We start from the raw sequence: 13,878 nt of genomic DNA, 5'->3' as shown, positions 1-13,878 counted from the left end.
TCGTTTTTTTGTTAATTTTATTTATTAGAATTAATGTTAAATTTTGAAAATTGGTATTCTTGTCCAACGTAGAAAATCGACTTTATAGTACCAATCTTTTCAATCATGAATATATCACTGTGATCACTATACTATAAATACAATAGTATCCCATACTTTAAAATATTGAGTCGTAAATCAAATATTAAAAATTTATCTATAATTACCTTCTTGGACATTATGACTCAAATCACTTCGTGTAACTATTTTGTTTTTGTTTTTTCGAGAGAAAATGTATGCATGTAAAAAATTTATATACAACCAGTCAATTATTCAATATTCATTTTTATTCAGTACCAACTCTTTATATAAAGTAATACAAATAAATGATATATTAATTGTGTGTAAATTTTTACATTGATAATACATAGATATTACATTTCTTTTTTAAAAATTGATTACTTACTTAGACAAAATGAAGAAATAGTGAATATTTAATTTTGCAAAATATAATAATATGAGTACCTATTTTTCATATGTCTAACTTCGGATAACTCTTTGATCAATAAGAATCATATTTCTAATGATCTATTTTTCAATTAACTTCTCACACATCACATATTTATATTCTATATACTTTGTCACTTAAAACACAAAATATAAAGGCACAATAAACAACGTAATGGCCGTATGTTTCTTTTATAAGTACTAATTTGATAAACAACTTAAGGTAGGGTATAACATCAAATTTAAAAAATGACAAATTAAACTAAGTCACTAACTTAATAACATTTTCCGGTTGGTTGTGTCATAATGAAGTATATATCTCATGTATCATAAATCATATTATTTACTTATTATAATTTGTCATAAGAATATTTAATTATTAAAATTTTAATTAAATATATATTATTTCAATCAATCAAACAAATGATATATATAAATCTAATGACATACAAAAATGTATATATTATGGAAGGGGTGATTTGTTATAATGATTTTGTGTCCAAATTTAAACAGTTTAACTCTTTGGTGTTACCTTCATGATTAGGGAGCAAAATCTTCTCTTGACTATCATTCTATGTACTCTTTAGTTTTTATTGATTAGAAAAGTACAATAAAATTAATATAAGGTAATTTTATATTTTTTAACTAATGAGAATAAAAAGATATATAGAATAACATATCTTATCACAAAAAATGTGTTCTCCATTATTACTAAGAACTAGGCGGGACAGTAGTGGGCCCCATTGTTGTGGGGTAAGAGCACCCACAATGGTAAGAAAAAAATTGTTCGTAGCGAAATAAGTATATTTTTTGTCCAAGTTCACTATTGGAGATGAGTCGTTCTTATTCTTATTTTGCAACGGTAAGAGCACCCACAATGGTAACAAAAAATTGTTCTTAATGAAATAAATATGTTCTTCGTGGAAGTTCACAATTGGAGATGAATCGTTCTTGTTCTTATTTCACAATGGTAAATTAAATAAACACCATTAAGTTGTAAGTCAACATTAAAAATGGAAAAATTGTTACAAGAGAGAGAAATATAAATGTGGAGTAGGTTTGTGAGATTCATTTAAGAACGGAAATAAAGTTGTATCATTGGAAATGATTTTAGCTTGAGTTGTTAAGTTGTTGGAAGGTGTAAACAAATACAAAATAATCAGTGAGACTCATTTAAGAACGAGAAAGATGTTGCACCATTGTGGATGCTCGCTAAATAAACATCGTTCTTAAAGTTGTGAAAATGGAAAAAATTGTTACAAGAGAAAGAAATATAAATGTGGGTAGATTTGTGGGGTCATTTAAGAACGGAAGTAGAGTTGCACCATTGAATGTGATTTTGGCTTGAGTTACTTAAGTTGTTGGAAAATATAAACAAATATAAAATAATTAGTGAGACTTATTTAAAAACGAAAAATGTATTGCATCATTGTGGATGCTCTAAGTTAGGTTAATGAAGATTTAGATGCTTACATGTTGTCCTTATCCATAATTATATCTCTCTCTCAAAAAATACAAATACTCAATGTACTGCAATACAAATTCATTAATTAACCCATTAATAAAATCCAAATAAACTAGTGTATACAAATTATTTTCATACCATTCAAATACTTAAATTTATATATATATCTATTATTTAAAAAGTAAAATTTTATAAAAACAGACCCATATTATGAGAAATTCATAGTTTAAATTGTAAAAATTGAACCAGATCTATTTATCACACTTAAAAAAATCAAAACATAAATAAAGAATATAAGCTGATTTCAAACTTAAGTCTCTCCTTCTTTGTTTTTTTTGCTTTTCTCTACTTCATTATTTTCATTTCATCATAAAAGTCCAAAGCTCTTCTTCATTATTTTCATTTAATCATAAAAGACCAATTTCACTTTAAAAAAATAAAATGAAGTTGGTTTTTAAAAAGAGTGTAATACCTATGCACTAACATTGTAAAAATTTATACAGAATCAATAATAATTCATCATTTATTTGTATTACTTTTATTTAAGAGTCAATGATGATAAAAATGAATGGTAGATAATACAATGATAGTGTAAAAACTCTTACAATAATAATTTATACATCTTTTTCTCTTTTAAAAAAGTAATGATATATTATTTCATAAATTATTTTATACTATAAGAAAATAATATATGTCACGTATTTACCAATCATTAATAAACAAAATATCATTATGATTTATATGACACATTTATAGAAGAGTTTATATGATGCAATATCATGTATTTTTTTAAAATCTTAGTGTTTTTTTGGTATAACAAAGGTCTTACTCAATGGGTAAAATGAGTTAATTAGAGATTACAAAAGGAGTCGCTTAATCCATTTTGCTCGTGCCCACAAAACTTAAGCGGGCACGGGCATACCCATATTATCTTAATTGACAAAAATTGTATGTTCTGCCCGTTTTAAAATGGGCTAATGGCCTGCGGACATTGAGAAATAATAAAAGAATTAAAAAATTCATACAATAAAGTAAAAAAATTAAATAAAACAATTGAAGATTTTTTTAAAAAATAATTTCATTTTTTATATAAAATTAAACAAATCATATTACATTACAAATTTTTGAGACATTAAATTAATCATATCATATTTTATTTGTTTTTTTTTCTTATATCATGCCTGTGGATCGCCACATTGCCCAATATAAATACTCACAAGCAAATGAACAAAATTTGTATGTCTTGCTGTAAACTTTTTGCAGGCTATGTGGACTGATTCACACGCTTTACCCGTTTTGACATCTATAAAACTAATCACTCCTTTTGTGGTGCTAACTATCTCTCCTTTTGGGGTACTTACTATCTCTTATAATAAATATTGTTCTCAAAAATCAAACTCTACATTTTTTAAGTACACTTTTCTCGTAAAAAAAACTTCTTTAGTACACCTATAATTTAGCTGATTCCATGGTTTTCATCTAATTTTCAAAATAATTAATTCCTGGAGTTGAAAATAAGTATTTACCTTTGGGAATCCACTTCAATTAACTATATATTAATTTTATATTTTATGAGTGAAAAGGTATATGTATTGGTTTCCAAAGCATTGATAAAGTCATTAACCAAAGCATATAATAGAATTTGCTTCCACTTGTAGATATGCAAAATAACATAAATTAACCTCCTTTAGTCCACCATCATTTATTATTTCATACAAAAGAATTTAAATAGCGGTCGTAATGGTGGTTTTTGAGATTCCAAAACTTTGACGTTCACATTTCGGTGTTGGAAATATTGGCAAACACATACTTAAGACATTTGAAAGAGGTAGACAAAAATAGAAGGCAAAGAAGTATAAGAATAAATAACAATGTTTATGATTTAAATTTTAAAGAGAGATATATGCTCATTGCTCAATTTATTTGAAGTGTCCATCCCTTTGTGTCATCAATATGTCCTGTTTGAATTCCAACTAGTGTTTCATACATCTTTTCAGATACTGTCCCTGATCCTGTTTTATATTTAACTCTGCATTGGCCAACATTAGAAACTAGCATGATCAGTATACATAAAATATTAAAACATGTTCCAAAAGATAGAGAAAAAATAAACAAGAGTTGCTTACTTAGTGTTGTTATAGGTTACTGAAAAAACAGGATTAACAACCACAGCAGTTCCACTGCAGAAAACTTCATCACCTTGGAGCAATTCCTCAACTGGAATAGCACGTTCCTCTACCTGAACAGTGTTCATGGAACACAGTTTTCCTAAGTTAACCTTGAGAAAATTATCAAACAATTCAAAATTTCTCATTGATACAACATCCATGAGTAAAAATATTTGTAAATGTGATCTTCCCACATTCCTGGCCTTTTGTTTCTTATCTGTATATATTACATTCCTGGGTTTAACATTTCATTGGAGATCTTAACTTGGAATATTTACTAGGGAGAGAAAATAAAAATGTAACATTGATTGAAGAAAAATAAATCACCTCATAGCCCAAATCAACAGCAATGTCAATGATGCTTTTTCTTGTGATTCCAGGCAGTATAGTTCCTTCTGCTTTTGGAGTTGAGATAGCATTACCCTTCATAAGATTAAAATATTATTGAATTGATAGCAAAAAAGAGTCAAATGATATGGTCATGTTGATCCGATTCATATAATCATATGTGCATAAGTTCTGCATTTCTTGTTATCGAAAAACAAACCTACCAAGCAGAAAGAAGACAATATCAATAACAATTAATCGATTAACTGTGTAGTTAATCAATTAAATTGGGTAAGTGTTAATCGATTAGCACTATAGTTAATCGATTAACTAGTTAGAAAATTACACATTTTACACATGTTGAATTATTTTACAACATGTGTTTATTAGCTTGTTAGAGAGCTAGTTAAGTTAATTGCATTGTTTGCTTTACAATGCATTATATATAAACAATATTCTCTTGTATCATTTCAATTCAATAAGAAAAATCATAATATTCATTTTATGTTTTTGCAACATTTTAGCAATACTTATATATTATGCATACACTAGAGCAAAAACAAGTTTTCAGTTACATTTTAAAGGATTTGTTTACCATTTGCTTTATGGATACGAAGTGTTACAGAATAAAAAAAATATTTCAATTTTGAAAGATGTTGGTATATTTGAATGGTTGATGGCAGGTATGAATAGAATTATAGAAAGGTTGTATACCTTAACAAGAAAGATGTTACAAGTAGAAACTTCTTCAATAAATTTCCCTGTTGCTGAATCCAAGTATAACACATCAGAGAACCCTCCAGCCCTTGCTTCATTCCCTGCTTTATAAGCCTACACAAACCAAATTGTTCATTTTTAACTACTATTCTCAAAGTATAATGTAATTTTATTCATTTCTTTATCAGCTATACCTTTGCTCTCACTGTTGTGGAGAGGAAGAAAAAATAATATTGAGATAAAGTTGAGAGAGGAATTGAGAAAGGTATAATAGGAAAATAAATAAGAACAATGCTAAAAACATACAAATTCAATGATTTCTTTGACTTGTATAAAATAACGTAGGATAACACTTATATAAAGAAGTGGATAGAGTAGTCAATGAAGACATTCTAGATAAACAATGAGTATGTTTGTCAAATTGTGTCTACTGTCTAGAGCTTCTACCTCTCCCCTTCTAAATTAACAAAGAGAAAAGTTTGTTTATGTTGTAAACTACTTGATTGAATTAGAAGTATTTGATGATATTAGTTGATAAAGTGACCTATAAGTTTAAAGTGACTACAAGTCATATGTCATTTCAATTAAGTTATCAACTAAAGGCTTATATCTAACCAAAGTAAGATGCATATGATTGCAAATGAGCCAATTTAGAAATTTGTTCCAGCATCAAATCATTAATCAATTTCATAAATTTGATTTACAAACTAATTAAATTGAAGATATAATTTATTCAATAAACGAGTCGAATTCGAGTGAGTACACTCCTTATAACAAAAAATGAGTCAAGTCAGGAATTTGTTCGAGAATCAACTTGTTAATTAGTTCGATAATCTTAATATATAAGCTAATTGAATTAAAGATTGAACTCGTTAATTCGAACTCGAGCAAAATATAGTTCGACTTATTAGACTCAATTTCATAATATATTTATCTTTCTATTCATATATGAATATTATATATTAAAATAAAAATTTCATAAAAATCGATTTAAAAGCATCTTTTATATATATATATATATATATATATATTAGTTTGATGCATAAAATTGATTTTGGCAACTTTCACTGATGTTTGTGAACTATAATCAAATTGATTTAAGCTAAAAAGTTAGTTCACGTTGATTGATTTTGCTCATTATAATTCGTGCTACTAACTTATTTTGCTCAAACAAGTTATTTGATTGATTTATAAGCCGGTTAAGGTATTATAAACACCCATAAAATATCTCTCTCTAAAATATAAAACATAATTTTTTTTAGTGATATATCTATACATTATCGATATAAAAATTTATAAAGATAAACAGTGAGTACATCATTTAGAGGTGGCAATTGGATGAATTTGAATGAATTTGGATTTTATAATGGATGGATGGAAAGTCATTCACCCATCCATATAAATCTATAAAATTGCATTTCTAAACTATCTAATCCATCCATATCCAATGGATTCTAATCCATCTATTTCATCCATATATCCATTTTAGTGGATTGGATGGATATCCAATCCATTTTTTTTAATTTGAACTAAAACATTTTTAAAAATTGTTATTTAATAAAACATTTTTAAAAATTAATTTAAAAAACATTTTTAATATTTGTTTTTTTTTTTAAAATTAAAAAAATCCTCAATATTTAAATTTATCTGCGAGAGCCCTGAAATCCAACAGTGTAAGTGAGGTCAGAGATACTATATTGTGCAATTATGCATTTTTTCTTGTGCTCAATCATGATATAAAATGTTATATCAATCCTTTATTGAAACTTTTTGAAAGAATGCTTTAATAAAAAGATAATATTGTTGAATGAATCCTTTTGTTATGAAGAGAGTAGTTTATATCACTTGTATCAAAACCGGTTCATGTCGTCCAGTTCAACTGGTAAACTGATGAATTGATCTTAATATTGCTACGGTACAACATTTATACCGGTCATACAATTATATGTTAAGTGCCAAATTGTTAATGAAATGTATATGAATTTGGGGCACTTAATACGCATTTATGTTGTAATTGCGTACTATTCATGATAACTTAGTCAATCTTGTTATGTGTAGGAATTTATATGTGTTTATGTTGTTCCAGGTTAAGAAATATGGAAAAAAAAGAAGATTGGGGCTTCTGAACACTGCAAGCCTCGCCCAAGCGAGGAAAGTGTCGCCCAAGCCACAAATAGGAGGAAAATCACTAGAAATCACTATTGTCCCTCGCTTCGCTCAAGCGACGTATGGAGCTAAAAAGACCTGGTTACTCTGCCTGATCCTCGCCTAAGCGAAGGATCCTCGCCCAAGCAAGGTGCTCAGGCCTCGAAGTCTTATTTTATCGCCCAAGCGAGAATCTCTAGCTTGGGCGAGGGCTTGGAAGTTGGAACTAATATGGGCGGTTTCGAAAGTCAGAGGGAGTTATGCAATCACTTTTCCAAAGCTTTTGGGCACAAAATTAGAGGGAGAAACACTGGGAAAGGCGAGAGAAGTCGTGGGAACGACTCTAAATCCGATTTTCTTGTATACTTTCATGAGTCGAGTATTGTAATAGCGAGGATGAATGATTAAATCTTCATTGTTGGGATTTGAAATGTAATCTTCTTACCTTGTACTCCTCGATTCAATTCTAATGTAATTGTTATGTGATTTTTGGAAGTTTATCCCATTTTTATTACTTGAGTTTAATTAGCTACCGAATTCTTGTTTTTGGGTTCAAACTTGATACCAGATCTGAATCATCTTCCTTCATGTATCACTGTTTCATGAATGTATAATGATATATGAATTAGTTTTACATTAACATTAATGCTAGTTAATCAGTCAATTATCCAACGAATTAATATTTGAGTGATTATCTAATAATTTTACACTCGAGGAATTGATGTAAATGATTTACTGAAAATGTGCATCAAAATCAGTAACTTCACAAGTTGCTTGGAATTGAATCTATGGATTTCAAAAGGGAAAGAATGATGAATTTTGATCCCGACTCATTTAAACTCATAGTTAAACTTTTATTTGAATTTAATCTTTTTACAAAACCAATGTCAAATTATCAAACCAATTCTTGTAAATAGTTGCTCAGTTCATTCTTGTAGGAATTAGTGTAAATCCACTCTGTTCCCTGAGGATGATATCCCGGTACTTTACCGGCTTTTATTACTTGGACGATATAGTTCGTTTGTCATTCCATAAATATCTAACATTATACTGATAAAAGCCAGTCATACTGACTAGTTTTTAATTGAACTGTACCGGTCATACCAACTGGTTTTAGTTAAAACTATTTTTTTAATGGAAATGATTTATTTTTACCAAAATATTTGTACAAAATATGAATGATCAAACACACAACTACTACATTTTTTATACATCTAAAACATGATATGCAATATACATTTTTAACAAGTGATATAAATAAAAATAGTTATTGTCTTATTTATTGATTTTTCAACATTAATATTAGAATAAAATATATAGATATCTAACTTCAGTGATATGCGGTTTAATGGCAAACTATTGATTGAACTACCATAGCACTATACCGATATACTGACTGATATTGTAATAATAATATTGGTTTATATTTTGCATGTTGGGTTTGCATAACAAAGTTGAGTCTGCATATTGGTTTATGGGAAAAATATTTTGTTTTTATTTTTATGGATGGATTGGTTATTCATACCAAATTAATATACCCATGAATATCAACTGGATGTAAAAACTGGATTTGAATCCATTTATTATCAACACTATCCATTGAATTATATCCATTTAAATTCATTTGTTCTAACGGATGAGTTTAATTTGGATGAATTGTGTATTGTGGATAATTTTGTCACCTCTAATATCATTCATTATCATTTAAAATATATACTTATATTTAAAAATAAAATGATAATTAAAAATAAATAATAGATAATATAAGGATAATATAAAAACTCTTATGTTATGTATGCCTATATCTTTTTCTCATAATTTATTAGTAGTGAGTGTTAATAAATGATTGATTGAATTGTCTCTTTCATAATTTAAAATTGCAGTACACAACCACAATCCAAGTCGTCAACAACAACATATAATTAGGCAGCACATTCAATATCAGTTTATGTCACTAAGAAATGATGAGTGGATGATATTTGTCTTACTTACAGGAGAATAGTTGGTGATACTCTTGATCCCTCCAGTACCTCCACAACCAGAAACAGCTCGATAGAGCCCATCCTTAACAACCAAGTTTAATGGACCCTGTAATCAATATAACTTATATAAGTTCTAATGGTAATGAAAAAAAGGAAAGCTTTTTACAAGTTGGAATGAAAAACCAAGTTCAATTTATTACTAACCTTGTGGTAACTTTTAACTACAGGAGTTGTAAATATGAGAAATGTGTATTCAGTTGTTGGAGTTAAACCTAACACACTTCCAGTTCCCATAAGTAATGGCCTAATATAAAGTGATCCCTTTCCTACAGAAGGAACCTGTAACAAAATTAATAAAACAAACTTGTTTAGGAGTTTAATATAAATGAAGCAAAAGAGTGAGTAAATGAGATAGTTTTAGGTTAGGTAGATAGTAATTGATACCCAACGTTTGTTGGCAATAACAATTTGCTTGATTGCATTAACAAATTGGTCAATGGTTGGAGATGGCATGCACATTCTCTCTGCTCCTATCTTCATGCGTCGAGCATTCTCTTCTGGTCTAAATAGTACTATACGTCCATCTTCAGTTCTGTATGCCTTTAGCCCTTCAAATATTCCCTATAATGTAATATGTATATATGAAGGTTTTAGGCATGTTGCATGCATGATAAAAAGTGAAAAGTTCATTGAAAACCTTTTAAATTAGAACACATATTTTTCGTCTCAGATTTTATTACCCATTGGAGATGAGAAATGTTTAATGTAAAACCATTGTAACCTGTCCATAATTTAGAATTCCAGCAGATGGACTGAGCTCTATTTTGCCATAGGGAATGAGGCTTCCATCACAAAACTTTTCTCCTTCTGAGCATTTCATGATATACATAAAATCAGTTGGAACTATACCAAATTCAATTTGGTCCCACTTTATGTCTTCGTATCCCTCACAAGCACCACTGTTTTTTTTTCCAAACAAAATAGTGGTGAGGAGATTAAATTAGAAAAAATAAATAGTAAGGATATTTAATATGAAAAACAATACTAAGGATTCTGTTATTAATCACAAAAAGGTATAAATTTTGATTTTATTTCCCTTGATAACGTGACAACGTTGTAATTGACCACATCCTAAATAAATATGACATGTGTGCTAAAATTATCATTAATTGAGACTAAAACTAAAATCTAAAATTATAGTGTGTAAAGCTAAATTTTGATAAATTTTCAATGACAATTGACAAGAACATACTTAAGGGATAAAAACTTATTTGACTCTCTTGTGCATGGGAAAAGTAAAACCAACAAAACAACGTTTTATTTCTCACTATTTCTTCTTTGAAAAGAGACAACACACTGAAATAAAGACATTTTATCATTAACCACAAAATAGAAAAAAAATCACAAACTAGAGGTGGTAATTAATAATAAGGCTTAAACTAAAAGATTGGGATATACTCTTTATAATAAAAAAAGACTAATCTAAAAATTGCTACTTAGTAAGCACAAGTGAAAAATTATTATTTTGTGGCACAAATATGTACATTTAAATATTAAAGACTGCAATTATTACTTGTAAAAGGTTTAACTTGTAATCAGACTTTTACTCTGAAGTCGTATTGATGTTATGATGGGCTAATAAGATTTCTCTGGATCCAAATTATTTTTCTTTCTAGTCTGAAGTTATAATGAGTCAATACAACTTTTGAGTGTAGCATAATTGTTATAATGTTGTTACATGTATGTGAACTAACCGATAGTTCATAAATTACTCTGCTCCTAATAATAATGTCTAGACAAAATTTCTTGGCCAATATCTTTTTTGAGAGAGTGATTCCGTATACATCTAAAAAGAATGAAAAAGAATGAACGATTCGGTATAACTTCAGATGGGTGAATGATTCTCACAAACTTGATTCATTTAAACACGATCTTTTCTAAATATTGGCTAATAACTCTGGCTGTATGCATTATAAAAATAAAAAATAAAATAATTAACTTAGCACATTATAGGAAGGTGTTCACCATGACCCTGTGTTACTTTCAAAGAAAATATCATCTGAAAGATGATAAACTACCTGTTAGCAGCAGATTCAGAAGGTTGAGCCATAGCTAATAATAATGTGGTCTATCTGCAACAAAGAGCCACCTGGTATGTGATGCCTCATGTGCCAACGAGCTTAGTTATATATGCCTATCAAATGTCCCGGTGACTATTCACAATTTAATTTTCATTAGAGTTTCTATACTTTAATATTTTCTTAATTCATGTAGATCTAATAACAATAACAAATAAACAATATGTTGGTATTCCAAGTATGAATGAATAAGTATTACATTGGGTAAAAATGGATGAGTTAAAGATCATATAAGTGAATGAGCCCATAGACCTAATGCCTTAAGGTTTTGGGTCAAGATGTGGTGTCAAACTACTTATATACTTCTTTCACTTAGCTCATGGAGGAATATTGTAACTCATAGATGAAGATCTCCCAACACAACCAAACATTAGTTTAGACTTTGGAGGATTACATGGATCCAATAATATTATATTATAAATTATGTTCATTAATAAAGTAATGATCATTATTTTCTAATCGATTTACCTACGATTTTTCTTTTTTCCCCTTTGTCTCTAAAAATTTGACTAACCTTCATTTTATCTACTTTTTTGCTAGTGCTTCTAATGATCTCCTCCACATAAACTCAAACTAAAAATTAAGGTATAATTCTACCATCTTTTCAATAACAAGAGTTACCCCAATTTTCTCCTTAATATATTCATTCCTAATTTTATATTTTCTATTGTATTCACTCACTTGGCGTAACATTCTCATATCCATTGTAGTGATTTTATTATTCTTTTCGATATTTTACTATCCATATAACATTAAAGGTCTTATAGTTGTGTGAGAAGTTTTTCCTTAAACATGAATGGTACCTTTATATAGTACATGGCACATGATAGTCTCATATACTTCATCATTTCATCCATCTTGCTTGAATCTTATGTTTACATCTCACTCAATTTCACCTTCTTGTTGTGTGATTAACTTAAAATACTAACACCAAAAAGAAAAAAAAACTTAAAATACTTAGATATAGTAATTTATGGTATGATATGATCTACAATCATTACATCTATCTTATGATGTGTTTGTCTCTTGCTGAACTTACACTTTATGTACTTCATCTCACTCCAACTTATGTGAAAATCATGTGTTTCTAAAGCTTGTATCGACACTTGTGACTACTAATTTAATCTCTCTCGATTTTTAACTAGGATGATATTGTTTGCAAAAATATGTAGTGTGACACCAATTCTTGGATATGCTCATTAATTACATTTAATATCAATGTGAATGGGTAGAGGCTTAATTTTGACCGTTGATGTAATCCTATAGCAATAGGGGAATCTTCGGAAGCTTTATCTTAGACTGATCTTGATTCCATCACCCATATCCTTTTATTCATCAAATGTAAGCAATATGAATTCATTTCTTCTCTAGAGGTTTCCATGTACCTTTCAATATCTCCATCAATTGTTATAGTAAGTATATATCTTCCATGGTCAACTTTTCTAATATAAAATTAAATTAGTTTTCAATAATGTGTCTCTTGTCTCAACCTTCATTCAATTATCTCCTTCCATAGTTGCATAGTATGACTTATGAGCTTAATCCATCTACTTACGAACCTGTATAAATCCTATATTTTCCTTATTCTTGTAAATAAGAATTAAAATGTTTATGCTTTACTCGTCTAGCATATTATTTGGTTCAACTGATTTATCATCATTTTCAAAATACTTTCATCACATACGATTCCCAAGTGACAAAATTTATAATTTTAATCTTACTCTTTATTATTTATTTGGCCTATCAAAATGCAAGGAATCCGTGATTCTAATCCATATAAGTAGTGGAAAAATTGATGGTCATTAAGCTAAGATAAATATATTAAAAAATATAATAAATATAATATAAATCAACACAATTGTTATGCAATCACAGAAACTATAGTATTAATCGAGTGGTTAATATGGGTGATCAGAAATAATTGAAATGTGAGAAGCACTGACTTAAGTGGTTAGTATGTGTGGTCAGAAATTAATAAAATAGTAAAATCATTAAAATGCTACTACCCTAGTGTATGTCAAGGGTCAGTTGGTATTTAAGAGGTTTACATTGGGCATGTACATTTTTCATCAATAAAAAAAACAGAGGAAAACATTTCCTTATGTTATAAGACATCAATATTACAGCAGTGAAAAGGCAGCTATTTGGGTGAATGAATTGAAGTGAAACTGATAAAAAAAATGCATAAAGTATTTTTATAACAATATGATATCAAATATTGTTGTGTAAATAATATAAACTGCTCATACACAATGAAAAGTGTATTTCTATAACTTTTTTGAATATGTTTTTCTAGAACTGTTAAAGATAGAGCACAATGCGGAAGCACATGATTGAATCAATTGAGAACAAAAGAGAAGTAAGTAAAATATATGAAAATTTCTAAAATTTCTAAAATTATTCATATTCCCCATATTAACCACTCAACTACGGTTTAGCCTAATTCATTA

The 13,878-nt window shown here is 28.4% G+C and overlaps 1 protein-coding gene across 1 annotated transcript; it reads right to left on the bottom strand.

Moving 5' to 3' along the window:
- Positions 3,859 to 11,475, bottom strand: LOC109332385 (putative branched-chain-amino-acid aminotransferase 7). The gene is made up of 9 exons (XM_019567355.1): positions 11,369 to 11,475; positions 10,072 to 10,249; positions 9,735 to 9,911; positions 9,495 to 9,629; positions 9,301 to 9,396; positions 5,161 to 5,277; positions 4,447 to 4,542; positions 4,078 to 4,190; positions 3,859 to 3,980 (listed from the first exon to the last, which is right to left on the bottom strand). Exons 1-9 carry the CDS (start codon positions 11,398 to 11,400, stop codon positions 3,866 to 3,868), a joined length of 1,059 nt encoding a protein of 352 aa, XP_019422900.1. The 5' UTR covers positions 11,401 to 11,475; the 3' UTR covers positions 3,859 to 3,865.

The sequence above is a fragment of the Lupinus angustifolius genome, chromosome LG18 (genome assembly GCF_001865875.1).
Source record: "Lupinus angustifolius cultivar Tanjil chromosome LG18, LupAngTanjil_v1.0, whole genome shotgun sequence".
NCBI lineage: Eukaryota > Viridiplantae > Streptophyta > Magnoliopsida > Fabales > Fabaceae > Lupinus > Lupinus angustifolius.
Note: the sequence above shows the minus strand (reverse complement) of the source record. Positions and strands in the feature narration are given on the sequence as shown.

Coding starts and splice junctions, on each gene's coding strand:
- LOC109332385 (XM_019567355.1), bottom strand. CDS start 11,400: ATGGCTCAACCTTCTGAATCTGCTGCTAACAG. Junction 9,397..9,494: donor TAGTTAAAAGTTACCACAAG/GTTAGTAATAAA, acceptor TATTGATTACAG/GGTCCATTAAACTTGGTTGT. Junction 4,191..4,446: donor CTGTTGATTTGGGCTATGAG/GTGATTTATTTT, acceptor AACACTGTTCAG/GTAGAGGAACGTGCTATTCC.